This window comes from Neopelma chrysocephalum, unplaced genomic scaffold (genome assembly GCF_003984885.1).
Source record: "Neopelma chrysocephalum unplaced genomic scaffold, ASM398488v2 Primary Assembly neopelma1_24, whole genome shotgun sequence".
NCBI lineage: Eukaryota > Metazoa > Chordata > Aves > Passeriformes > Pipridae > Neopelma > Neopelma chrysocephalum.
In genome coordinates, this window is record NW_020897693.1 from 33,714,583 (window position 1) to 33,742,025 (window position 27,443).

Below are 27,443 nucleotides of genomic sequence, written 5' to 3' on the forward strand. Positions count from 1 at the left end.
AGTGCAGACTCCAAAAACAACACTGTCTTGTTTTGCTTTTTTGTTTCTTTATGAGTAGATATTGTTACAGGAAAGCACAGTAAGATCTTACTGATTGTAATACATGTCAGAAAAGGTGTGAAATGTTTGAGTTCTTTAGCTGCAAGCACTGACTTGTGACAATCGCCGTATGCCCCAGAGCTCTTGCTTTAGCTCAGATTTATTTTGGCAGGAGTGATGCATTCCTCTTGAGTATGTGTTTGGTATATCATTGTCTTGCGTGTTGTGCACAGCCACAGTTTTATTCTGAAGTCTAACCACTGGTCTGTCTCGGTGCATATTGCACATGGGTTCTTCTATTGAAATTTAAAGTAATGGACTCTCGCTTTTAAACTTTGACTATATGCTAAGTGTTTAGAGCAATACCCCCTTTCAAGGTGCGTCTTAGTGGTGATTTCTACAAACTTTCAGGAAGGGAGAAACAAGCTATGCCATAGCTGAAGCTTTGATACCATTGTAAAATTTGGTCTAGAATGCAAATAACATTTTATGTAAAACTTTGTGGCTTTTGTCTCAGAAGAGCAAAATTTAGCTGATTGATTCATTTAGTTTTTGGAGGACCTAATTAACTCAGTTACTTTCAGAAGCTTTATTATTAAAATTCTAAAGGTGAGTTTTTAAGTTCTGTGTTTTCAGAAATGCTGCTACTTTGTTATTAAAAATTGAAATGGTAAAATGATGTTCAGTAGTTTAACACTAAATAATCATCTGCCATAAATATTCACAAGCACCAGTGTTACGAAGTGACACCTTGTCTCATTTTCAGAAAAGAATATTCTGAAATAATCCTTTGTGATAGAGGTAATCTCTCTAGTGTCTACTGCATGATACATGTACCTTGAACCATGATAGTATGGATGGAAGCAGACTTCTCTGGAAAAGCAGTCCAACTTCAAACATGGAGAGAGAGAACGTTTTAAAATAAATTCTGTGTAGCAGTAACAAAAAGGGACAGGGGAGCTGCATACTCAGGATGCCTTCTGAACTCCTCTATTGATGCTTGAGCATTACACATTTCTTGGCAATGTTTTCATTCTGTGTGCAGCAGGGAGAGAGAGACTGAACTTGCTTTCATATTGGTAATGAGGTGAGCTTGCATCGTAGCATGTTGCCTTCCAACAGGAATATGGCTGTCTACAAGTACATGCCAACAGAGAGCTTCTCAATTTTCAGTTTTTCATGTTCCTAAATGCTCCTCAATGCATTTGTTGATCTCCTTTTCAATGTTAATTTTTTTCTGGAACCCCTTAACACTACGAATGATCTACATTGATTGAAAGTAATACTGAGAAACAGTGCAAGTACACTACGTGCTGGAGTAACACAGGAATATTGTATAAATCAATTTTGTCTTCTAGAGAGAGTGTCGCCTTTCTGTGGAGATTGAGCATCAAATTTGGCAGATTTAACTTAAAGCAAAAGAAGAACCTTAACTGAACCATGTAACAGATATTCTGAACATTTTTCTTTAACTGTTGGCTTTTTAAAAAAGCAGAAGGGGGTTAAAATGTTTTCTTAGAAGAAATTCTGTATCTGTTTCAGGGAATGGGACAAAGATGGAGTCTAAAAATCTTTGAGCTGTATGAGGGAGAAATAACTTCCTTAGTTTATGGCGTTTGAATTATACTAGCATGTCTACAGTGCCATTGTAGTACATACAATCACATTATCTCCATTGTTACTCTTTTCTCTCCCATATTAAGTCAAAAAACTCATCTCTGAACTAAGCTTCTTTAAATACATACCTTTGAACATCGTCTTCTGCTACCCAGAAAATAATACTACTTTGTATTTGGTTTATTTCTATGGCCTTTTGTGGGTGAATTTAATTACAATGGTGACTTCTGAAACAATATCTCTGACATCACTGGAAATGGTTTGCAGAATATAGTTGCCAAGCTTGGTGTTCCTTCTACACATACTTGAATTGTTGGCTTATAAAATGGTAGCATACCATAACATAGAAGTAATAGAATTTACTTTGACTTGTAAAGCTGTTTTTCCTTTTCATGCTTTTGTTATTTGTAATCTTACAATGAATGCTTCATCTCCTGTCCAAAAGCAGCTTGCCACTTGATTTCAAGAAGGTGGGGTTTTTTTACTGAGAATAAATGTCCAAAGAGGAACAAAATTTTAGAACGTAGGAATGGTTTCTCCTCATGTTATATCGGTTCAGTAAGAAAAAGAAAAAAATGATGACTGTTGGACAAATGCCCTGCTCAAATATTCATGACTGACCTCTTACACCATAAAAGAAGAAATTCTGAGATTTTTTTTTTTCCCAGTTCTGGAGGATTTTTAAAGTAGTTTGCCTTATGGGGAGAGAAAAAGAAAGGGGGAGATCAGGGTTTCCAAGGATCTTTTTGTTTAGCAGAAACAGTATCTCAGAAACTTGTCTTTGCATTCAGTTATATGATTGTCACTTGTTCCCTGATACTGCACGTATGCCATGTGTGACACAGTATGAATCCCCAAATTTGGAAAAATGCTACAGCTTTAGTATTGTGTTCAAATATAGAAAGGTGGATCTGTGGTTCCTAGCTGTTGTTGGCTATATTGTACCTGCAAGCATAGACTCCATATAATATGACCATCTGGAAGAGCAAGCTTTTTCTCCCTCGTACACATAACAAGACTGAGTGTTATTGCCACACAGTTAACATGAGAGATCAATAAAACTTGAAAACTGTGTTGAGTCTTCTCTAGTTTATTTCTCTAGTTTATTCTCAAGTTTATTTCATTCCACCTGTCAATACAAGCTGGATGTACAAGTTCTGCTGCTCTTTCTTTTGAAAAATTTTCCACTCTCATCTTGTGTGTGTGAATAATAGAAAAAAATTCTCCTTTAACGCTGAGGCTCTGTGTTTGTTCTCAGACAAGCTGGATGGTTTGCGGACTGGCACTAAAAGGAAACGTGACTGGGAAGCAATTGCCAGCAGAATGGAAGATTATTTGCAACTTCCAGATGACTATGATACGCGTGCTTCTGAACCTGGAAAGAAAAGGGTAATAAATTTTCAAATGACTTACTGTCTGTATGTGATGATTTAACAGTCTCTGTGAAAGACAGTATCAAGTCATTCAACATCTATGAATATGGGAGTTTCACTGACTCACTTTTCATTTTGCTGTTCCATTAGATTCTGTAAGAGATTATTCTTGCGAGTAGGGTTTTCCAGAGGTAAACATATTAATTATAACAAAGCTAGGAATTACAGATTAACTGTACGTGGGCATGGCTTAGAGGTTGAAGATGGAATCATGTCCCATTTCTTGCTAAAGGAGATGATGCACTTTATTTCAGAGCAACCCGCAGAGTCCTTTTTTATGCTGTATTGTTTTGTGGTGAGATAGTGTGATATACAGTAGAGATTCCAAAAGAAGATGATGATTTTATTAAGCTATTTTTTGTTAAGTTTTGTTATAAGTAGACAGAGAAACAGTACACTGTTCTGGTATTCAAAAAGATTCGTCTCAGGAACGTATCAGTTATGTAGGTTTTACATCAATTATGTCTTGTAGACATTGGGAGATAATGTGTATAACTATTTGTAATTCTGTTCTGAAAACAAAATGCCATATGCTCACATGCTATTGTGAAAAAAAGGGAAAAATCATAGAAGAAGATGAAAGAGAGGTAATAGAAAGAGGTAATACTCTTTTCTTTTTTCTTTTTTCTTTAAAATAGAAAGACCAGCTTTTGCCATTAAAAGTAATTTGAGTTAACTGTCAGTGTTTGGGCATTGTTTTGCTCTGTAATATCAAATAGTACTGGACACCTAAGGCATTGGCAGAGGAGGTGATGGTGGAAGAAAGCTGACATTGCTTATCAGTAGGAATGTCTGGGGAAATCCAGGTAGACTGTGGATAGGGAGGTGCTGGCAGAAAGTTGATAAGGCTACGTCCCTGAGTAACACACTGGCCTGAATGGGACTAACGAGTATGTCAGGGAAGAGCTCTTTCACTTACTGTTTTTTCTTGTCCTGCAATGGTGTGTTACATGTGTTACATGAGTTTTTAGTGACTGCAGCCTTTCGGGTTCACCTCTTTCACTCCTTCCTCACTGTTGTTCTCACTCCCAGCGGTGTCTGAGTTTGTGGGTGTCACTGTGTATGTTTGAACAGGATAAGTGCAAGGGATCTGCATTACCATGAAGAACTACAGGGGAGATGTGGAATTGTAAAGCTGTAAGGATGAGAGATAACAAATGTATGAAGAAGCTAATTTAGTGTAAAAAATAGTGGAAATATTTAAATAGAAATATATCACACAAGATAGAGAAGAAAACTGTCCTTCATTCATTGCTGATTTGCTTTTTAACACCATCTTTCTGTAGTTTCATAACTGTCTTCTAGATGTTTGCATTGTGCAATTGAAATACAGGTTGCACAGAAAATAAAGACACTAAATGAATCTTGGATAATTCTTCCTGCAGAAAGCATTGCTTTGAACAGAGAAATAATTGTAGTAATTACACTTCAATGCTTAGAATTATGTTATTGAAATGGAAAAGGGTGATCATCTGTATCTTTTTTCTACTCCATAGAACAGCTGGGGTGTTCAATTAAAAATAATGTAACTGATGTGATTTCCATCTTTACCTATCGGAAAACAAATTAATACTTACCTGTGAAGGAAAATGAGTACAAATTAATATTCTTGTACTCTTACTTGCAGTGGAAAGCCTAGACTTGTATCAGGATTTCTTAAGAGGTTATGCTGATAAGGTATTCTCCATAGGTGCGGTGGGCAGATCTAGAAGAAAAAAAAGATGCCGACAGGAAAAGGGCCATCGGTTTTGTTGTTGGACAAACAGACTGGGAGAAGATAACAGATGAAAGTGGTCACCTTGCTGAGAGAGCCCTCAACCGCACCAAGTATATATGAAAAAGTGGTTAAGTGGATTTTTGTGCCTTGAAGGTAAGTATCCAGTCTTCCTGTGTGTTTATAGCCTTGATGTTTTTTAAGAGTTGAGGTTGCAGTTCACATCATTGTTAGAGTTCTCCCAGACAAGACTATTTGTTTTTGAACCTTGTGTAACAGGTGTCAGCTGTGCTTATGTTAATGTGTACCCTTCTGCACAGCATCTAAGAATAAAGGGAGAAGGATTGTCAGCTATCAGTCTCCCTCACCTTACTAAGAGGAAGCTTATGGTTTCATTAAAAGAATAGTTTATCTGTATTCCTAGTCCTGTGTAGTTCAGATTTTGCATACTGTATCTTAATTCTGATGATATTAGTTGCTGATTTACTTGATGTAACAAACTTTTCCTTTCTTTACAGGCCATTTGCTCTGAGGAGAAGTGAACCAGGGTGTCATGAGCATCTTGCATGGGTCATGTCACTCCCACCTTCACAGTTTTTCCTTGTTACTTTAGTTTCAGCAATTTTCTTGAGATACTGGCAGAGAACCAGTGCCCTCAAAAACTCATTGAATCCCACTGCTCCTAAGTGAGAGAGACAGTTTACTTTTTAATATTTTTTGAGGGGTGGGGGGGAAGGGTCAGTAGTTTTAGCTACTCTTTGTGGGATAAAGTGGAAGGGTTAAACAGATGTTACCTCCACTGTACCATCACAGAATGTTTATCACCTTTGCTCTGTGGCCGTTCTCGTTTTATACTGTATGTACCTTGTAGCTTATTGTATTAGGAAGCAGAACAATAAATTTCACTATAAACTCAGTGTTCTTGGTGGACCATATAGTATGGTTTTTGTTTGACATTTTAAATGTGGTCTTTGTTGACATGTTGGTAGTGCTCAAAACCATCCTTACCTGGAAGAGGTACTGTACTCATATTCTGGAATGTGTTCTGTCTTCTAGATTTTCCATCTGCTCTTCTTCTCATAGACAGTTCCATTAAGACCTCAGGTCTTGCTGGCCTTTAGAAGTTCATGTTCCTGGAGAGCAGGAATTATTATTTTTTTGATCCTAGTTTCTCAGTTATGTCAAATTTTCATTACTACGTGAGTATAAATGCTGTTGGGTGGCTCTGTAATACTCAAGGTAGCAATGTATGAAAAACTTTTCATTAGTGCTCAATGTGAAAACAGGTACTAGAGAGTTCTCTGAAGGGGCAGCCTAGAAAATTCATTTTGGTGTTATGTCTTTTAGTCAACACTGATCCCTTTCAGGGTGTTTCATTCCATTCATAAATTTACTGTCTCATAGAGAAGCATCATTAAAGGAAGCAGCAAAGACCAGAAGTCATACCCTTCTATTCCTTTAATAAATGTGTTAAGCTTGCTAAAAAAAGGATAAAGGAATAGCAGTCCACACTATTAAAAGTGGTACAGATTCTTCATAGATGCTGGTATATCACTTCTGCAGAGCATCAGGTTTGCTGATGAAAACTTTCTTTTGTCCTCCCAGGTCTCAAAGCAAATGCCTTGCATTAACAATGTTGTAACCAGAAGAGATGTGTAAATTTGAAGATAATTGCTGTTTTTATGGTGAATTGAATTTTTTCTCCTGATCTTTCTGAGGGAAGGAAATGAAGTCCTGAATTTCCTTCTCTGCTGTTATTTGTTGCTCTGCTGAGTGATTACATTGTGATTTGCATCTAGGTTGGTAAATCAACTAGTTCTGGTGTGGTGGTACTTCATTCTGTTAAAGGAGAGCATGGTTGTAATAGATGGTTTTGTTTGCCATTTTAATGTTTCGGTTTACTGGATGCTTCTCAGCTTTGTCTGTGGTACATGTCTAAAAACTCTTTATTAAAGGAGAGGAATAGCTGAACTTGTGCTATGCCCTGGATATGTTTATTAGAAGAAAAGTGAGCTCTCTGAATGCAGCATTTTTAAATGGAAGGTATTAAATACACATTTTCTCTGTACATGTACTATTACATAGCATATATACTTTCTTTTCAAAATGTTGCTAAGCACTTTTTGAATTCTGACTTAGAATTGTTGACAAATGGAAACTAATAGTTAACAAAAAATCAGCATTGCGTATTGCTGTGGAAATCAGGTGAGCTTCACTTTGGAGACATTACTCTCAGGTACGTGTAAAATGGCTTTTAGTCTTTACTCAGTTTTCCATAACAAAACTGAAGTTCTTGTGGCACACCATCATCATGAATTGATGTTTCTTGACTTTTAAGAACCGATAATGATTTCATCAGTATTTTTGCTAATACAACTGAACCAGATCCTTTCCTAACATTTTTCTTTCCAGACTAAAGACTATTTCTGGAGCATGCGAATGGATAGCATATGACAGAAGTTATAATATTGTTTATCGGTTTTAACAATTTTGAAATTATTTTAGCAGATACCTCTGAGAGAGGTCATGCTGTTTATTCTGTGGTGTATGTAGAACTAAGGAGAAATGAGCAGAGAGTACACATAAAGTTATACTTTGCTCTGATGAGAACAGAGAGAAAATATATCAATCTTCAAGTTTAGGGCAAAATTCTGTTAAGAAAACATACCGTTGTAAACGGTTGCTAGACTGTTTGATCAGAACAGGCTGAAGGGTTTTGTTGTTTTCCTGAAGTTCAGAACTTTTCCATTTCTCTAGTACAGAAATATCATTCCATAATCTTTGCCATTTGTTTCAATTGGTTTGAATGTTTAGCAGGTCAGTCTTCAACTGCTTGGTGGAAAGTGGCTCTGAAAGAAAACAACTTATGCCAGAAGTGCATCCTACAGCAGCTTATACATACTCTAGTCCTTCAGTGACTGAAGAAATTGAGCAAAAAGGAAAAATTCATCATTGCTGCTGGCAGAACTGAGAATATCTAGCTAGTCCCTTGCTTGGCTCATAGTCAGAGCTTGGTGATTAGTGATTTTGATTTTGTCTGGAAAATCCTTCAGTACAGAATGCATTAAGTATTGATACTGATTTAGTTCCTACTCATTATTTGCTCACTGATATTGGCAGTAGAATCTTTCACAGCACTAAGCAGAAAAAAATACCCACTTTCATTGATGACTACATAGGAAAATATGTATCTAGCACTCTTGTATAATAATCCATCTTTGACCAGCATGCAACTGTGCTAACTCTTAAGTTGGACTGTTTCTGTGCAGCACATCATATTGAAAAATACAGCTCTGAAAATGTCAGCTGCTGCAGAATGGAGCTGCTACCTTTTCAGTAAAGTTGAGTGTTAAAACAGTATTTTCTGTGAATTATGGTTTCTTATGACATTTCAGTTTTTCCCAAGACCATCTGCTTTTTTAATACTGAAGCCACCTGTCTCATGATAGAAGTACCTGTGGTTTTTACAAGGGAATGTGTGATGTGCTGTGCTATGCAAATAGAGCACAGTTGTCATCTTCAGTCACCTTCTGTTTTACTGTAGGATTGCTCATTAGGCATATGAAAGAGTGAAATTATAACAGAGAGTATAAGATCAGTTCTGGAAATTCAGTTTTCTGTTTTCTTAAATGTTTACATCAACGTGGATAAATAACTTACCTTGAATTATTAGTTTCTACTCTTTAGAATGGAAGAATTGCTTTTGGTACAAGTTAGTTTCACTTTTTACTCATCAGGTTGGGCTTGGTATTTTTTGGACTTTGCCTCAGTCATCTTTGTGAACCCTGTCCCTTAATTGTTCCTTGCCTGTTAATACATAACATACATCACTGCTATTGTCTGTTTGTTAGGCATTGTTTTAACTATTTTCTAAAGTTTTTTAATCTCAGAACAGCCATTTAGATACCATGAAGATACTGAGTAGCATTTCAGTAGCGGCTTTTCTGAAAGGATTGAATTGGAAAAATAGAGTTATGACATTACACTGAAACAGATATATTAACCTATCCCCCAAAGTCCACATCTAATCCAGTTGAATAGTTAAATATTATCATAGAATTGGGAATTGCAAGTCACATTAGATAGTATGCTCCCTGCAGAAGAATAGTCTGTCATTAGTGTGCTTTTAAATGTAAAAGGAAAAACATGACCTCACCAGATAAAATCAGTTCTTCCCAATTTGAGATTTCAACATCATTAGAATACTCCAAGAATCCTTTTTCAAAGAAATAAAGTAATTCTGCCTGTGGGACAGCATGTTGCCACCTAAACAAATTTATCATTATCAGAAAAAAGAATATTCTTTGTCCGTTTATTTAATGCAGCTATCTTGGTGACTCATTTCGTGCCCTTTGGACACAATTTCCCTTTAGTATGCTGTGCCATTTTATTATTAACGTTGCTGCCACAAAATTTTGGAAACCCACACAATACTGGTCAGACCTCAGGATTTGAAGAAAACATGGTTGGGCTGGGTTGAAGGCAAATTTTTGCTTTTTGCTATGAAGTTCCTACTGTTTCTGCCAACATGCAGCTAGCTAACTGTGAGTTGACTAAACTGAAACCCAGGAACTCTCTTGGGTGTATTGTAACTCAGCATAGATGGACTGGAAAGGAGAAGCAGTATTGAGAGTTTTCTTTGCCTGTAGAATGTTCACATGGCCTGCATCCTCAGGAAGCCAAATACTGATGGGTACATGTGTCTCTGCATTACTTAATGTTTCCCAGATTACTTCTGGAACTTGAGGTCCACTGACAATTTGGGATCAAACTGCACCAGGACAATCTGCATACTATGAGATAATGTATTTGAGGAGCAGAAGTGGCCATCTCAGTTGAGATCTGCACTCTTGCAGCATCAACTGGTCTTAAACTGTGGTTATACTTAGTTTTCTTGTCACAGTAGAAATGAGAACAGAAAGAACAGAAATTTCCTAGAATTTAAAATATGTTTTGAGTCTCTAGGGCAATCATCTTTATTCTCTCATAAAACTTGAATCAAAGTTTTCTCCTGCTTAGCCGTTCCTTCAGATGTGAGTCAGAATCTTTAAACCAACTGAAGGACTCTTTACTCTAAGTAACTATTCTAATTTCTGCTCAAGATTAATAACTTTCTTCTTCATGGTGAAACTCTTTTGTTTCATTCTTATCAGTGGAGTGTTCCAGCAATTGCAAAATTGCTTCCAAATTTGCATGGTACTGGATCAGCAGCCTGGAAGCCTTAAGTCTTCCTCATGCATGTAGGTTGGAAAATTAGTAATGACAATATTTCATTCAGGTGAATTATCACCTTCTAGCTGATTAATGCTGTTTGGAAGCAGAATGTGCTCTTCTATTCATGGTTTTTATAAATTGGTTAAGTGCAAGTAGTTACCAGACAAAGGCACAGCAGGTTACTGCAAGTGGAGAGGCAAAAGTGTTTTGAAGTTGCTTGTGTTTTCCATTCTGTGTTAGGCTTCTAGTCAGGAGTCTCTGGGCTCTTTGGATTGTAGGATTTAATATTTCAATATGCAAAACCTTAAAGCTGCCTCAGGTGAAATGGCATAGTTTCATTTTTTCCTAATATTTTTCTGCCTCTTGGAACTCTCAGATGGAATCTTTTTTGGAGGGGAGGCCTTTCCCTATGGCTTGTGCTCTGGTGTGTCAGTCATTCAAGTATTTCTCCATACTGTTTCCCTTGTGTACAGGAACAACGTTTGTTTCTATAACTGCTTGAGGTACACATGTATGAATGAATGTTCAGCTTTACATGAAAAATTCCTGATGCTTTTTATTAGGATGGCATCTGAACTGTCTGCTGTGACCAGTATATTCCTTATATGAAGTTGGTGCGTTTGAACAGTTATTATTCTTGGGAATACATGAAGACTGCAAGATTGCCATCACTTCACCAATTCCTGTGATGTTGCTGTCTTTGGAGAGGAGTTATAACTGCAGTGGTCCTTGGTAAAAAGAACACCTGAGAAGTGAAAAGTCTTCATCTAAATGAAGAAAAAAAACAAACCAAAACCAACCCAAAATCAAACAAAGCAAAACAAAAAAATAGGAATTCAGGTAGTTTTACTCTGATTATTTGAGCTGGTATCTGTCTTGTGCAGCTAGAATGTGCTAGCAGCTCTGCTGTCTGAGATGTCTGCTTTAGCAACTGGCTGCACATATATATTTATGGAGGAGAATATGAAATTAATCCCTGCCATTTTTTGCCTGCAGGTCAAAAGTATAGTTGAGCCAGCTGATTTAGAAAGCAGTTTGTCTTCAACAAACCTGTTAAGGGTGATTCTATTAAAATACTTTTTAATTCTCTTTAAAGGCTCAAACCATTAATATATTACATGTGAACTGAAATATTACCAAAAAATAAAAAGTCTAAGATTTCTTCTATTTAAATCTTGTAGGATGTTACTTCTCTGGGGATTAGCACAGAAAGGCAACAGAGCTGTAGCTGTTCCCTGCTTCAGGGTATAGATGGCCTTAAACTGCAAAAAAATAAATATTTATGTTCACAGGTACAGACAACAACTTTAATGGTGACATACACCCTATGTGGATGACAAGCTTTCTTAAGCAGCATTTAAAAATTATTTTTTTTAATTCTATTTTGGTAAGTCTGATGCAGATAGTAATAAGTTTTATTTGACTGCTGTTACTGATCCAGGTACTAGCCTTTTTATACGAGTAGCTTCTGGGTTTTTTAGGAGACTGTACTACTGTCTGAAGGACAGAAAACACACCTTTACTGACAAACACCTACACTGTTTCAACTTACTCATCTGTGGGTGCTCAAAACTTGTGTAACTGATGAGTCTTTACTACTATGCTTTGAGGTGTTTGTTTTTCCATTTCCATTGAACTGCAGTTGCCAAATTCTTTTCCTTGAAAAAGGCATGGACAGATTAACTTGTCTGGTAGCAGATCTCATTGTATCTTCAATTAGAGTCACAGAGAAATCAAGATTTTTCAGATAATGGCAACCAGATGGCACTAAAGTGTTGAGTTCATATTAGGATTAAATTGGAGAAAGAAAAGCTTGATATTGATTCCACAATAATTTAATTTTTGTGGTTTCATATTGCCTAATACAGTTTTAAACCAATCACTTCTACTTCATGAAAGGAACTGACCACCTTTCTGTGGAAAAAACGTCAGTGGATTAACATTGTGTGGAGTATCACTTGCAGTCCACAGTCAAGATTTTGCGCTCTATTGAACCTACAGTCTGTATAAACATGGAACAAGATCTTTCTTCTCCTTTAAGAGAGGCATCAAAATTAAATGGTCTTTTTATATCCTGATTAAAAGCTTGACAACTGCTGACATCTAATGGAAAACGGGATTTAACTTGCTAATAGCTGCTTTTGGAGTGTAAAGTCTTTAAGTATATTGTAGCAAGAAATAATATTTCTGAAGCTTTACAAGGTTCCTTATTGCATTGCTTGTGGGGTTTATTTTTCTTCTTGGTATGAGGAAAAATAAGGATAAATATCCAAATCAAAGGACTAAAGATCCTTCTCACAGAAGAACCTGCTAACTTTACCCTGGCTAAGAAATCTTGGAACTTCAGCTTGATCAGAGGCACTACAAAGATCTGTCACAATGAAATGTACCTGAAGCTCTAATGTGAATGGTCCAAATAGGTTTCCAAAATGTACGATGTGATTTCTTCTCATTTTGCACCAGGTACTTTAAGGAGGAACGTGAATACCCTTTTCTATGGAGTTTACAATCTACGTGTTCCTTTATTAGGAATATAATGATTTATTTCCTTTCCCTTCTCCCACTAGGCAGAGAGAATCTGCTGTAAGGCTGAAGGGATGGGCCTGAAGTAAACTTGGGTGTAAACTTCCTAATTTTTACTTAAGTCTCTCTGTTGTAGCCTCATTGCAGTATATATGGTTCAGATATAGCTTGAGAAGAATATTCAGGTACCTTTTAAACAATTCTACAAACCTGTTGGGAAGAGACACTAAAATGGTGAGTATGCTGCATTGCTAGGAGTATGGTAACAGTGCTTGTCTGTTACTTCCTACTTGAAGATGAAGTTGGAGCAAAATAAAAATCTAACTAAAAAGCTAGATTTACCTGTTTTGTCTTTGATTCAGTTTGAGGAGCTGTTGAAACATGTGACCTTCAGTGATAAATATTTCTCCATCACCTCCTTTGTCAGTTGTGTCCAGTACTGGCTTGTGGAAAATTGACTCAATCTGTGGATTTCCATCCTTCTCCTGCTCCTCAGCTAGACTTAAAATGTGCTACGTTGAAGGAAAGGACTACCTAGAAGTTGATGGGCACAATTTATGCTTTGATTATGCAAAAGCGCTGACAATATCATGTCATTTTGCACAATGCTTTGACAGTTTCTTGGATTCTGCATCTAAGGCTTGAATTTCATTTGAAAGGCTACAATTGTCCAGAGAATTTCTCTCTCAAAGGCTGTTCTTCACTGCACACTCTGATGCAGTAGCATCCAGTGCGGGCAGTTTTGGAGATGAGATCCTCGACAGTGTCTGTTACAGCTAAGCAATCTCGCACGAATTGTCTTTCTTGAGGAGTATTGCAACATTTCTTTCTTCATTCAGAGTTTCTTCTCAACATATGAACTTTTTAGTGCTAAGTTCTGTAAACAGAAAATATGGATGCTGTGTTCTTGTGCATGGATGGTTGTTTGTCATTCCTAGTGAAACAGAACTTCAGAAATACACATACTTAAAAGTCTGCACAACTGATGTTAAGTCCAGGGTTAGTACTGAGGTGACTACATTTTTGCAGGAGTGTAATTTATATATGCTCTCCATCTCAGTTTTTTTATTCACAGGGTGATTGATTTCAAATGTCATTGTCTTGGCAAATACTCTTTATGCAGCATTTCCTTGATGAATGAATGCTTTAGGTTGAGACTTTGGTATATTAGTTCCTCCAGTTTAGGAGATATACCTTTCTAAGATAAAGATGAATAGCTTATCTCTTATAGTACACATTGATTTTCCTTTTCTGGACTATTGTGGCATTTCCTTCTATCTTAACTTGTCCTTGGCTTTGTGCATCAAGATGAGGACATCTGTTTTCAATAGCTAACATTGAGTTAGCCTCAATGCACAGGAGAGACAAATAATTAACTTCTAGTCCTTGTGATAATTAACCTAATTGAGCATCATTTTTTTCTGCATTTTCTAGCACAGGTCATTAACAAATGTGTAATGTGCCTCATATGTATGTTATATAAAACTTAAATGTGTGATGCTGAAGTCAATTTCCTTTATGTTCCGTTTTCCAGCTGGATTAGTCCAATTTAGCAGGGATTTAAGACCTGTACATGGCCTCCAGAGCCTTCTGCATTGCTATTTTTCAAGTTTCAGTCATTACTGTAATTTATTTTTTCTCTGTGTTCGTGTCAAGTTGCATAGGCCTGACAAGTAGAGTACAGTATAGCTGAATGTACAGATGGAACCTTTATGTTGAAGGAACATTATTAACTATCTGCAAGATGTAGGTTGCTTTTTTTATCATTTCTGATTTTATTGTTCCCCACCTTCGATACACCAGCAATAATGGAAATCATGAGTTTAAAGTCATTAATGTTATTAAAATATTTTTACAAATACACAACAGGTTGGCACCTTCCCTGGAAAAAAGGGTATAAATTAGGAGAAAAATCAAGACTGGACAATATTCTAGGGAGTTTTGAAAAGTATAAAAGGGTAGAAATACTTTTTCACAATATAAGAATTGGAATTCAGCATTCAGTGTCAGATTCCTCTTTTTTTTTTTACTAACTGTGATAAAAGACAGGTTTTGAAAATAGATAACATGTAAAATACTGCTTTTGCAATTAGACATTTTTTGACTTACACTGCTACCAACTGGAATTTTTTTTTCTTTGGCTGTGTTTTTTTACTGATGTCACAGAATTTGGTTTAGTTTAGAGCAGTTTTGCTTTTGGAAGCAGCAGTCTACCTCTGGCAGTGTCACTGACATGTTGCCCTTGAACCCTATGCACACAGGGATTTCGTCCTGCGCCTGAGATGCGTCTGAGCCAAGCTCTGAACAGTTAATGTGGAACAGATAAGCCCTGTTACCTGAGCGGGAATGGCACAAAGATGCATGTCTTCAAGGATGCTTCTCAGAAATCACCTTTTAACTCCTCATAGAGTAATTAAGTTTGATTTTTATCTAGAGGTTTACCCTAGTGAGTCAGTCCTCTTCCATTTTGCATTTGGAGGGCTGCTACATCTTAATGTGGGTTTGGTAGATGTAATTTTGTAATTTTGATGTAATTTTGAACTCTATGGTGTGGATTCATGTGCTGAGGCACACTGAATGTCTGAAGCTAATCTACAGTCTTATGAATTGATAACATAACTGTATGTTAAATCTTAACAGTGCAGAACTGCATTGTCATGGTAGGGGATTTTCCCAATGCTACAGTTCTGTTTAAATGTCTTATGGGAAAAACAGACGTTGGAGAGGTGTCTGCATGGAACCTTCCTCTCTATTAATTCTCAGTGCTTCTTTATTTGTACCCAGATTTAGGGCTATCATGTAGATCTTTCCCTTGTAGGGCCTGACTTTTTTTGTAACACCATATTTACCTTGTCATTACTCCATTACTTTTCTGCATGATATCAGAGTTACATATACAACACTTGCATTTCTCTGTCCTCTCTGCTGCCTTCTCCCCCAGCTTTCTTAATTATTTTGTATGTCTGAGAATCCTTTCTCAACTTTAGCTTCCAGAATGCATTGTTGTGTTTTGGGTGTGGGCTCTTAACTCTATGGTTTATTTTCATTGGAAAAAGCCACTGAATGCTTGCAAACACATGGCCATTCAATAATATACTGAATAAAGAGAACTGAAGTGGCACCAGAAGACTTTGTGAGATGGTGAACTGAATTTTGCAAACTCCTGAAGTAGCAAGATCCCTGGATCACTGGAGTATGTTGCAGGAATGATGCAAAGGCCAGTAAACTTTTCTGAAAAGACCTTTGGGACTCTACATGCTGCTTTCAGGTGATGCTAGCTCCAGCATCGTTTGCAAAGAGGAGCTGATCTTCAAAGGGTTGCTACTATTTGCTAGAGAACAACATATGCAGAAAATACAGCTGGATAGCCCTGAGGCTGATGATTGGCTGACATAATGGGCCATACAGTAGTATTAAGAGAGGTAAGATCATCTGATGGTAACTGCGAGTCTACTGACTGACTGAGGCCTTAATACTCATTATTTGTCAAGAGACAGATCTGGAGAATTGAAGTTAGAAGTTAGAGCTTTTCCACAACCAGTTAATTTGGGGGCAAATAGTCACAGATGGTGGTGTGATCAGAGTAGATCAATACTATGAGGAGATGGTGGGCTTCACTACGAGTGTATTGATATAGACAGACTGTGGGCTGTCATAAGGGAACAGGACGCACATTAGTGTTCCCAAACGTGCAAAGGAAAGAAATCACTATCTTTTTGCTTGAAATACAGAAAGCAGTTTTATAGAAACAACCTTACAGCAGCTCAGGAAAAAGACAGTTCTGTAGTTTTGTCTCGGCTGTTCAAGAGTTCACACAGCAACAATTTGTTCTGCACCAAACAGATGCTCTGTGCCATTGCAGTCTTCCCCACAGTAGCTGCTCAAGAAAAACTGGTCCAAAGATAACTCCTAGGATAAGGTGACCCCTTCTAAAAAATGACATGCAAACATCTTTATGAGTAAACCCAGGATCTACAAGGATTTTGTTTCCGTGGTTGATATGACTGTTCAAATGCAGAATACATTGCCACCAGCATCCTGGTTACATTGCAGGTATGGAAGATGCTTACACAAGCAAATCATACAGTGCTAGTGGACATCTCCAGTTAATTGCTAACATATGGGTGAGTATAGTGTTGTCATTCTTTACATTTCCATAAATAATCAAAACTCCACGAAGTTCTTGAAACAGAACAATCATCACCAGATTAAACACTACAGCCTTGGCCTTGCTTGTTACAATCTTGTTACAGCTAAGAATCTGTGCCATAAATGCAGAGACCTTCACTGACTGGACTGTTATTAAGATGGTGTTTTCAACTTCCAGATGCTGCCAGTTCCTGCAAGGTTGTGCTGGTATTTTGGATAACATTACTCATTAAAAATTTAGTCAGAAATGGAGGTGAGATTGCTTTGAAGCTCAGGGCTTAGAAATAGCTGCAGAATAAATGGTTTGTTTGAAGTCACAGAGAGAAATGCAGTGAAGCTCTGACAACAGCCGTGACTCCGGATGCTGCATAGGAGCTTGTGCTCTGCAAGTTATTTGAAGAGTCCACTGCCAACTAAAAAGCACCTGGTGTTCTGTGCTCAGTTAGAAATGCCCTTCTATGGGCACGACCTTCCACAAAAGAACAGACTGAAAAATATCTGGGCTCACAGCTGCAGTCCGGGACATTGTGAAATATGAATAGATGATAATTCTGCTTTATAATGATTGCTCAGGAGGGGAGAGCGCTCTGGCTTTTAAAATACTGTTTCTACAGCATGATCTTCTTGTAACTGTGGGTACTGTTCTGAAAGTGTTTTATCTAAAACCAGCCTTTGTAATTGTTTTTATTTGAACACAGGTTGCACTCTCAATCGCAGAGACTCTACAGACACAGAGATGTGCAGGGCTGGCCTTACTTTCTCCTTGAGAATGAATTCTTGGTGTTTTTAAATGTTGTTCTTGTGTCTACTGTTTCTAAATGTTGTTCTTGTGTCTACTGTTTCTTACTCACAGACCTGGAAGTTAGAAATGGAAAACAATTATGCTGTTGAATATTCTGTGCTTGCTCTCTGAGAACCAAATGACAACAGGGTTTATATAGAGATGTATAGATATGTATATACACATACACGTTCTCAGGTATTTATTTTTAAATAATATAAAGTATTTTTTATAATTTTTGTTCTTTGTGTAAAGCTATGGATGACACTTATATGCTGTGGGAAATCCAGTAAAGTACTTTCCTTAAAGTCAGTTTTTTTCATCTATCTTGTAGTTTTCATATTCCCAGCTTTTCACTTCACCGCTTGATTTTAGCTCCTTATTTTCCATGATTGCGGTAAGACAAAAAGATTGATGCTGTTGGGTACAGACTGGCACTTTTAAAAACAATCCTTTTAAGTCTAGTAGAACAAATAGTGAGAAAGCAATAAACACTAGGAAGGAAACTGCCACATTTGGCTCATGCTAATTGGACTTCATGCTGTATCATTAAGAGTTGCTTAGTAGGTAATCTACAATGCCCATTTTATTGGATTAGCAAAAACAAGAACAGTGTTTGACTCTTATACACAAAATTAAAATTACCCTATGAACTTTTAATCAAAAGCCTAGTGTTAAAAAACATGACTAAATTTGGGAAGGCTGTAGAAATACTGTAGAAGCTGATGGTAGGTGTGATTGCTTGCTGTAAAAATGCTGAAAGTCATCTCAAAAGGAGAAAATAGAAACTTTCTCAAATTTTAGGTATTTGTAATGTTTGTATGTTACCATAAAAAAAGAAAAAAGTTGATCATGGGACTTTATGACATGGGACTTCACCTCCTTGTACAGTTAGATGAGAGGGAATTATTATATAAATATGGACTGTATCCTCACAGGTGTTGAGTGCTGACCTAAATCTGCTTTTCCTTGAGATCCATGCACAGCTCTCCCTGGTTTTACTTGAATAGCCATTCTCAAACTTGCTTTTAAAAATGGGTTTAGTGGTTTGGGATTTATATATGCAAAGACATGTGTTTATTCTCTGGCAGCCTGCCTCTTATCCTCCCCTACCCCAGCTGCCCCCCGCCAAGATGAGCACCAACCTGTGGGGTTTGGGTGGTGGAGGAAAGTCTGCGTGCAGCTTCCATCAGAGGCTGACTATGCTCTCACTCCTTTGTGCGCCCTTGCTCAGAGTAAGTATCTCCTTCAAAAGCCCCTGGGCCACGCATTGGCCTCTGTGTCTCAGTACCCGCCTGAACTGCCCTGTCTGGGTGAAGCTCTCAGTTAAACAACTTCCATTTTCACCGTGCTTATCTCTCCACCTGAGCTGTTGTGTCTCCACCTGAGCTGCAACAGCAGGCTGGTGAGCTGGGGCACCCCGAAAAAGAGGATGCAGCCCTGGCTGCATGGCTCCATTCCCACTGTCTCCCTAAAACGGGGCTTTTCATTAAGTCAAAGGAGAACAGCTCATGTAGCTGCTGCTGTGAAGCTGGCACTGGGCACAGACCCAGTTCCCATTCCATGGTTCACGCTAATACTGTATTTCATGGTGTGCAAAGGGAAAAAGCTTTTGCTATCAGCTAGAGATACCAGTCTGCCCTGGTGGACCCTGTTTTATCTTTGATACCGATCTCCACAGTCTCTCTGTGCATCACCTTCCCCAGGAGTGGTGCTGCGGCACAGGGCAGCTCTGCGCAAGAGGCAGAGGAAGGGCTGTCTTCTTGAGATGAAAAGTGATGTCGGATCTCTCAAATGTGGTGATTGTGCTGTAACCTGGATTAATCTGACCCTCTGATGCATATAATAGGACAGCAAATTTTGCTGAGCAATGTTCCATGAGCAGGCTCACCAAGGGATGCTTATCTGGAGCATGAGCTTCCCTCATGCCAAATAAGGATCTGAGATGTGTATTTGAGAGAAGGACCCTTTCAAAAGCATTCACTTAAGCTGGGAGCTTCTAGGGCTGGTTCAGTCACTGTAGACCGGCCCAAGTCATTAAAGGAGGAAAACAAAAACCAGGTATATTTTATTGCTTGTCAGTTTCCCCAAAGCTATTTTGACACACAGGGCGAACATTCACTAGGAACTTCTTAATGCTCTGATTAGCTGCACATGAGTAATAAGGGCTCTCATGGTAAATATTAACATAGATGAGTACATAAGGGCTCTTGGCCCTTGTCAGCTTAGTCAGTGTGGTCAAATCTCTCTCTTGTGGCTGCCACAGCCTGGAGCAGGAATCAGCAATTCTTAATGTTTAGCAGCCTTTGGTGCTGTTCAGCTGTATGGACTGAGTGCGTTGCTGTGGTTGGGTTATGAATGCTATTGGAAATGCAAAGGGATAGCCTCAAGGAATTGTTCCCAGAGGAGACAGTTACAGGTGGCTGTGGGTTTTTTGCATATACCACAGAAATTTGGATAGAGGGAAGGAAAGGATTTTTTATTTAAAGATGAAACTCAGTCAGCAGTGGGTGAGTGCACTACCCAAATTGCTTCCTCAGGTAATTAGTGGGAAATAGTGAAGCAAGAGCCTACCCAAGCCTGAGAGTCAAAACTGTAGTCACAGTGTCCAAATGCTCCTTGAATTCACACAAGCTTGGTGCTGTGACCACTTCCCTGGGGAGCCTGTTCCAGTGCCAAACCCCTTTTACAAAGGGTAAAAAACCTTTTCCTAATACCTAACTTCAACCTCCCCTGACTCAGCTTCATGAGTCCTGTCGCTGGTCACAAGAGTGAAGAGATCAGTATCTGCCCCTCCACTTCCGCTCATGAGGAAGTTGCAGATTGCAATGAGGTCTCCCCTCAGTCTCCTCTTTTTCAGGCTGAACAGACCAAGTGACCTCAGCCACTCCTCACATGGCTTCACCTCCAAAGTCTTCATCGTCCTTGTTGCCCTCCTTTGGACACTCTAACAACTTAATGTCTTTCTTATATTGCAGTGCCCAAAACTGCACACAATATTCAAGGTGAGGCCGCATCAATGCAGAGCAGAGCAGGACAATCTCCTCCCTCAGCTGGCTGGCGATGCTTTGCCTGATGACCGCAGGACACGGTTGGCCCTCCCAGCTGCCAGGGCACTGCTGACTCATATTCAGCTTGCCATTGAACAGGACGCCCGGGTCCCTTTCTGCAGCACTGCTCTCCAGCCTCTTGTTCTCTGGTCTATACACACAGCCAGGGTTGCCCTATCCCAGGTGCACAATCCAGCACTTGCCTTTGTTAAACTTCCTGTGGTTGGTGATTGCATATCTCTCTAATTTGTCAAGGCTTCTCTACAGGGCCTCTCTGCCCTCAAGGGAGTTGACAGCTTCTCCCAATTTAGCATCATATGCAAACTTAGTATGCCCTAGAATCCTGCGCCCAAATTGTTAATGAAGATGTTGAAGAGAACTGGGCCTAAGATGGAGCCCCGGAGAACCCCACTAGTGACTGGGCATTGTGGAATTCACACCCTATTTCCCTCATGCTTCAGGCTCCATTGCCCTCAGAATAACCCCAGCTCCCCTCACCTCCTAGCAGATGTGCTGCCTTCTGTGTATCAGTGCTTCTATGACCTAGATTGAGGGAAGGCAGTTTGAGTCCCCTCTTAACTTCTTTGCCAGCTGGCTGCTGCTTTCCAAGGCTCTCATGGGAGCACAAGGCTGTGATTCAGCTCCCGCACTTTAGCATTGTGCAGCAGAGTTGTGCCTGCCTGAGTGCAACCCCCCTGACTCCAAGCAAACAATTGGCCCCAGAGGAGGCAGCTGCACCCCAGGCTCCCCAAACAGGCAGAAGCTAGAATAATATACATCTCTCTAGTTCCCACTTCTTCGCAGTTATATGGCAAACGCTGGAGCAAAAATACTGCTGCAAATACTTTGTCCAATCCTCTGAACGTCTTCATTAATGATCAGGTTGTAGACTCTCACTCCTTAGAGATACTCAAAAGCTGTCTGGATATGGTCATGGACAACCCGCTCTCAGTGGCTCTGCTTGAGCAGGAGGTTGGACAAAATGATCTCCAGAGGTCTCCTACAACCTCAGCCACTGCATGACTCTGTGGTTTGGGGCACTGCCTTAGCCCCCCACCTGCTGATTTACTGACACTCATGAACTTGCATGTTACCAGAGGAAGCATGAAACTGTTCCCCCCACGGACTTTGTAAAAGTGTGGCTTTGTGTCAGCATGATGCCTCCAGTACACCTGTATCTTACGTTCCCTAATTATATGGCCAGATGAATTTACTGACCCTTCCCTGAGCCAGGCCATCATTTCCTTTTCCAGCAGTGTTGTTTTTGCCTACCCAATGCATTACTTAAGCTCTGAGGTAGTTATTGCCTGCACAAACAGCACCAGCAGCACTTAGTGGATGTTGAACATTTGAGTCTGGCACCCCTAAGCTTTGGGATATGGCTCCATCTGCCTCCAACCCCCATTTCTGATCCTCCCAACAAGTTGCACTTCAGAGCAGAATGACCACAAGGCACTGGGGTTTAAAGGAGCTAATGTTGGTTAGTGGGGGCTGCTTGGCCCCACAGAGATGCCAGCAGGTTGACTAAGCCCTTTTGCTGCAGTCTTAGTCTTTTCCCAACAAAAAGCAAGAAATTCTCAGTGTAATGCTTTAGAATAGAAGTCATCAAAAAGGTCTCTAGGGATGTAAAAGGGTAATTTACACCATGTGTTTATTTAAAAATGAGTCAAGTAAATTTGATGTTGTAAACTATACAAACTTTAAGAAATAAACATACAAACAGAGGCAGGAAATCTGGGTGGCCACACTCACCATGGGGGGAACCACTGTAAAACTGCCCCTATTCCAGAGCCTTCTCATCATGCCCTGATGATACCACACACTTCCTTACTCCTGCAGATGCCCTGCCTACGGATCACCCCATGCACTCTTCTGATACTGGAGCTGTGATTTTCCTCTCCTGGGTCACTTGCTGCGCACTAGTACACAGCTGACACTGCAGCACACCCGAAATCATCTTGGCCTCCTCCCAGTCTTCTCCCTGGGAGTTTTGCATGTGTATGTTGTTCCTCATCCACAGTTACACATTGCTGCTCTCCCTGCTGTGCCTCTCCCAGGACCTCCCTCCTCTTCACAGCCTTTCCCTCCCCACTGCCACCTCTGTCAGGGTTAGAGAGCCCTTAACAGAAAATGCTTTGCCATGCTCTGTCACGTGGAAAAGTGGCCACTGAGTCCTGGTCACAGGGTAAAGAAACTTCCTTGGGTTTACACTCACTACAGCAATGGGGCTGCAGATCTCAGGCCCCAGCTCCCCAGTTTGTATTAAACCCATAGGGACTGATGGGTCCCAAACAGCATGCTTCTCTTTCATCACAGACACATTGCAAAGCAGAGATACTTGGGGCAGTTTTGCCTGCAGAAACATGATGTGAGGGGACATAGGTGAGTGTTTAATGTGGGGCTGTTTGCAGTGCTGAGCGATGCCAGCCATGAACCCTGCTCTCTTCCAGCATCACGGATAACACTGCTGGGAAGCAGTCAGTCCTGCAACCAGCACACACTCAACTGCTTGGCTACAGAACGCATTTGTTTGAGGGGGGTCAAACTCCTGTCCTGTCAGACAGCACAGGAGAGGCAGGGGGGAATGTTATTTGTGCTGGCTACAATAAACACTAGTTTTACATCTCCCAGACAGAGTCAGCTATCCCCTTGGGGTGCTTGGAATGCTGGAATTCACCAGCTGTTTTCTTTGGACACTGGTGTGTTGTATCTGGACAGAAACTGAGTTGTGCTGTTGGACCAGGCTCATCCGCCAGTCTGCTGCGCCAAGAAAACTCTGCCCACTACTAGGACATCTGTCTGCTTTATAAACAGCAGGTCTGTTTGCTCTGGTCTGTGGCCCTCTGGAGGAGAGAAGGAAGGTGCTCAGCCAAGGTCATGGGGAGAGCTGGGGGAGGGCAACTTCCCAGGCTCCAACCTGATGGCTTCATCTCTGTCTCTTCCTTCTGCAGGTCCCCACTGGCTTTGAGCAGGGGAGTAGTATAATGGCCCATCTTCGTGAACGAAGATTTGGGGAAAGGTCTTTTACCTTTCCAGCCTGCGCAATGGATTTTTTAGGTGAGACACAGCCTGCGCTGAGCTGAGCCCACCCTTTAATCCTAAGGTTCATCTGCCGGGGCCAAGCAAGCTTGGACAATGGCAGTGAGGTCCTCAGGACGTAGGTTTGTTTAGAGTGTCCTTCTCATAGATGGATGGCCACACAGGGCTAACGACCTCCATCAGGCCAGGAGACCGGGATTTGAACCCGTGGTCGCAGCAGTGAAAGTCCTGCACGCTAACCACTAGGCCACCAGGGGTCTCAGGGGAGTAGAATACACAGCGTAAAATCCCAGCTCTTGAGGCAAGTGACTGGCCTCAAGCAAGGAGCTGTCTTACAGGTCAGAGAGAGAGTACTCTGAATAATGTATGCTGTGCACAGTGCCCATGAGGTACTAAACACATGATGGCTGCACAGAGGATCTGGGGCTGCTTTCACAGAGACTCAGCTGCGGAGCAGTTCCTGGGAGCAGCCAGCAGCTTTGAACCCTTCCGGGATGTCGCTGTCCAGTTTAGAAATTATTTTGTAAATGGGTTTCTTCCAGGAGGGGTCGGCGTCCTTGCCTGCCCTGACAGCACTGAAGAACTCCTGCAGCGTCAGACTGGCCACCTCCAGGAACCGCCCTGGCACCTGCAGCAAGATGGGCATCAGCCCATGGCACCACCATGTTCCTGGCTCCTCCTTACCCCCGCAAACCCCACCATCCCTATCCCCCAGCTCCCCCTCCTCACCTCAAAGTCGTTCCCTTTGTTATAGTGCATGTTAAGGGCACGGAAAAGCTCTGAGTCGCGGGAGACCTGGAGGGTGCAAGCATCCACAACACCCTCTAGCAGGGCCCGTCGGGCAAACTTCTCCACCTGGATGTAGTAAAACTCACGGAAGTTGCTGAACCACTTGATGAGCTGGGAGGTGATGCAGCGGCTGAACTGCCAGGGAGAGAAGGAGGATGAGTTATGTCAGCTTGGAGCTTCCCTACGCATGAGCCCCCACAAACCCAGCTACACAATTCTGGCCTGGCCCAATCCCAGCCCTGCCTCAGGCCTGCCAAAACACAGGGATGTCCACAGTGCTGTCCCCACTGAGATTTGGATCTCAGCTGCCTTGAAGTGGGAAGACACATTCATGATATGCTTTAATCCCAACACCTCAATGGCACAGAGTGAAGACCTGGCAACCCAGTTCTGCCACAGCCCTGAGCACCTGCTCCAGGGCAGCCCATGCTGAAATGGGTGCTGCCCCTGGCTCCTGCCAGCAAGGCAGGGAAACACGAGAGTAGCGCCTTCCTCATGGTTGCCCAGTGAGGCAGGCTAAGTGCCACACTGCATGGGGGCATCAGCCCAGGGTACTGCCATTTTACCTGCACATCGAGGAAGTATGTCTTCAGCAGAGTGGAGCTGGGGTAGCGAGTGAAGAAAAACATCAGCTTGGCCTTCTTCAGGTGGCCAGGGGTCAGTGCCTCCTGCATCTGCCTTGGGGTCAAGGAAAACCTGCACGCAGCAGCCCCCCAGCTCAGCGTGTCCCTGAGCAGCAGCCCTGACACACACATAACCCAGTGCCCATGGCAACTCCTCCCCACAACCTGGCAGCAGGGCACAGGGGATTCATTTCTGGCTGGGCAGCCACTGGATTTTCCCTTCAACATCCCTGAAGAAGCTAATGCTCCCCTGGCACTGTACAGGCTAATGGGAACAGAGGTTTCCATGAGACACCTGTTCATAGCGTAGGATTACAGGACCACTAGTATAGCCTAAGAACAGGCTTGGTAGCTCCTGACCCACAGCTACGCTACAGCATCTAACCAACCCTGAGGACCAGCAGTGCCCCTGCATGGCTTAGGACCTCATTCTTGCTCACACCCTTTTAGCCCCCTGTGGAGCAGCAGGGACCCTGGCCTTGCAGAGACTAGCAGGGGCTGTGCCAAGCTGTGGCTCCAAAGGACAAGGGGACCACATTCCCCAGGGACCTCTCTAGCTGCCCCCAAAGGATATCTGAGTCGAGTCAAAGGGTGCTCCATCCATTGCAGCTGGCAGGTCGCTGTGGCCATCCCTGCCAGCCGGCAGCAGTGCCAGACTCTCCATGTTGGCAGGGCTCAGGGGCAGGGGATGGTGCTGCTGCTGTCTCACGACTGACGACCTCAGTTTGACGGTTCCCCAGTGTAAGCTGAGGGGCTCTGGAGGACACCTCTCCAGAGCAGATGGGCTCCCATGAGAGTCGGTGCCCCAGAGGCTGTGCTGACCATAGTCCAACAGCTGGCTCAACAGCTGGCTGTCCTGGACAGGGGTGACCGGGCCCAGTGAATAACCCATGCTGGGTATCTGAGAGGATTTTCTGATGCCCTTTGAACTGAAGGAGCCAGCATGAGAGCCCGGGCTCTTTTCCAAAGTTCCTGACAGGACTTTAGCCTGAGCTGAGCCCAGTGAGCCTGGCGCATTCATGGGAGATGGCTTAGCAAGTGGCTTTCTGCATTTCCCACCAGTAAAATACTCTCTCCTGGCATCTGGCCTCAGCACCAGGCAGCTGTTGTGCTGCTGTTGGAGGTGGCTGGCTGCCTTTGGCCAGACAGTCTTCAGGACAGAGTCTACCACCTGGGACGTTACCCCGGCCAGCTCATGCTTCAGTGCCTGCGAGAGGACCCTCACTGCCGTGGGCAGGCCACCTGCATCACATTTGTCCTCCTCCTCCAGCCTACACACCTCCAAGATGCTCCTCCAGAGAGGTGCTTTGCAGGGGTTGCCAGTGACAGTGGCACTGTCCTTATCCAGTCTGTCTCTAGGCCTTTCAGGAAGTGGCTGCACTTTCTCGGAATCTTCCTGGGTTTGAGCAGCATCCGCAGAGTCATAGACCTGGCAGAACTTTTCCTGAAGCCACCTCAGCTGCTGCTCTAAAAAGCAGAGCTGCTCCTTCAGCTGCTGGCAGCCCTTGGCATGGGAGCTGCCGCCCTTGGCATGGGAGCTGCCACCCATGGGGGCCACTCGTCCAGCCACCCCCAGGCCCTGCTGGGGCACCCTCAGCTTTCTCTTGTTCTCCCAGGGCATCTCACCACCTCTCTCCCTCTCATGCCTAAAAGCTGCCTCCAGGCTGGTGTCAAATGCCTGAGGGGTTGGCGGGAGGCTTATGCCTTGGATGATGCTCTCCACCCTGGCCCTCTTGGCTCGTAGGTGCTGGCTGGAGAGCTGGTCCCCATCACTAGCATAGGGCATGGGAGCCGAGGCACGGGTCCTGGGGAAAGGCAGGGCTTGTGCTCCTTCTCCAGGAGATGCACCACACTTGTCCTGAGGCAGGGCCACTGCCTGAGAGGAAGGGAAAAGGAGGGTGGAATCCAGGCTCCTGCCAAACATCGGGTGGCTGAGGAACTGTGATATGAGGGATGCATTGGAGGAAGGCAAGAGAGAGTCAGTCTGGAAATAGGGCTCCGAATTCAGCCCCTGGCCATGCCCTGAAGTGGCACGGCCTCTGTCCTGCTCAAAGCCAGTCCTGCCATCCATTTTGTCTTCCTGCCTGGAAACTGGAGAGCTGACCTTCAGCTGGTTGGGGATCATTTCCAGTGTCAGACTAGCAGGCTTCACAGGTGTTTGATGTTTCAGCCTGCTAGTAGTGTGGAACTGGAGAAAGAGCAAGAAACAGGACCTCATACAGCAGTTCTCCATGCACATGGTAGGATATTTTTCCTCAGGGATTTCTGTGGCATCACTGCTCCCCTGCAAAAACTATTTCACCAGGGAATGACCCAGGCAGAAACCTCCAGGCACTGCAAAACCTATGAGCAGGCTGTTGGGTGTCACATCACAGCAGCAATGCCCTGGGCACTGCCACAGCTCCCACCTACCAGCCAGGCATTCATTGTGCCCAGAGTACATTTTACCTGGTTTGGGCCCCATATGTGCCT

The 27,443-nt window shown here is 42.1% G+C and overlaps 2 protein-coding genes across 6 annotated transcripts in view; one reads left to right on the plus strand and one right to left on the minus strand.

Annotated features, from left to right (window-relative positions):
• Positions 1–5,725, plus strand: part of YLPM1 (YLP motif containing 1) — a 36,420-nt gene extending 30,695 nt beyond the window's left edge. For all 5 annotated transcript variants that reach the window (XR_003532302.1, XM_027671722.1, XM_027671729.1 and 2 more), the window contains 3 exons: positions 2,915–3,045; positions 4,780–4,959; positions 5,322–5,725. Coding sequence is in view for 4 of the 5 variants with exons in the window: in XM_027671722.1 (XP_027527523.1) it covers positions 2,915–3,045; positions 4,780–4,926 (278 nt within the window). In the remaining variant the exon portion in view is untranslated. The remainder of the gene's footprint in view (positions 1–2,914; positions 3,046–4,779; positions 4,960–5,321) is intronic.
• Positions 5,726–23,879: 18,154 nt separating this feature from the next.
• On the minus strand, positions 23,880–27,096 carry PROX2 (prospero homeobox 2). Its single transcript, XM_027674255.1, has 4 exons — positions 25,612–27,096; positions 24,915–25,022; positions 24,289–24,483; positions 23,880–24,187 (listed from the first exon to the last, which is right to left on the minus strand). The coding sequence occupies exons 1-4, from the start codon at positions 27,094–27,096 to the stop codon at positions 24,002–24,004; spliced, it is 1,974 nt and encodes a 657-aa protein (XP_027530056.1). The 3' UTR covers positions 23,880–24,001.
• Between the last annotated feature and the right edge of the window lie 347 nt (positions 27,097–27,443).

Excerpts from the sequence above, each read along its gene's own strand:
- PROX2 (XM_027674255.1), bottom strand. The coding sequence starts at position 27,096 with ATGATCCCCAACCAGCTGAAGGTCAGCTCTCCAGTTTCCAGGCAGGAA. Across the intron at positions 25,023-25,611 it reads AGAGTCTGGCACTGCTGCCG|ATGCAGGAGGCACTGACCCC; the intron begins GCTGGCAGGGAT and ends ACCCCAAGGCAG. Across the intron at positions 24,188-24,288 it reads ACAAAGGGAACGACTTTGAG|GTGCCAGGGCGGTTCCTGGA; the intron begins GTGAGGAGGGGG and ends ATCTTGCTGCAG.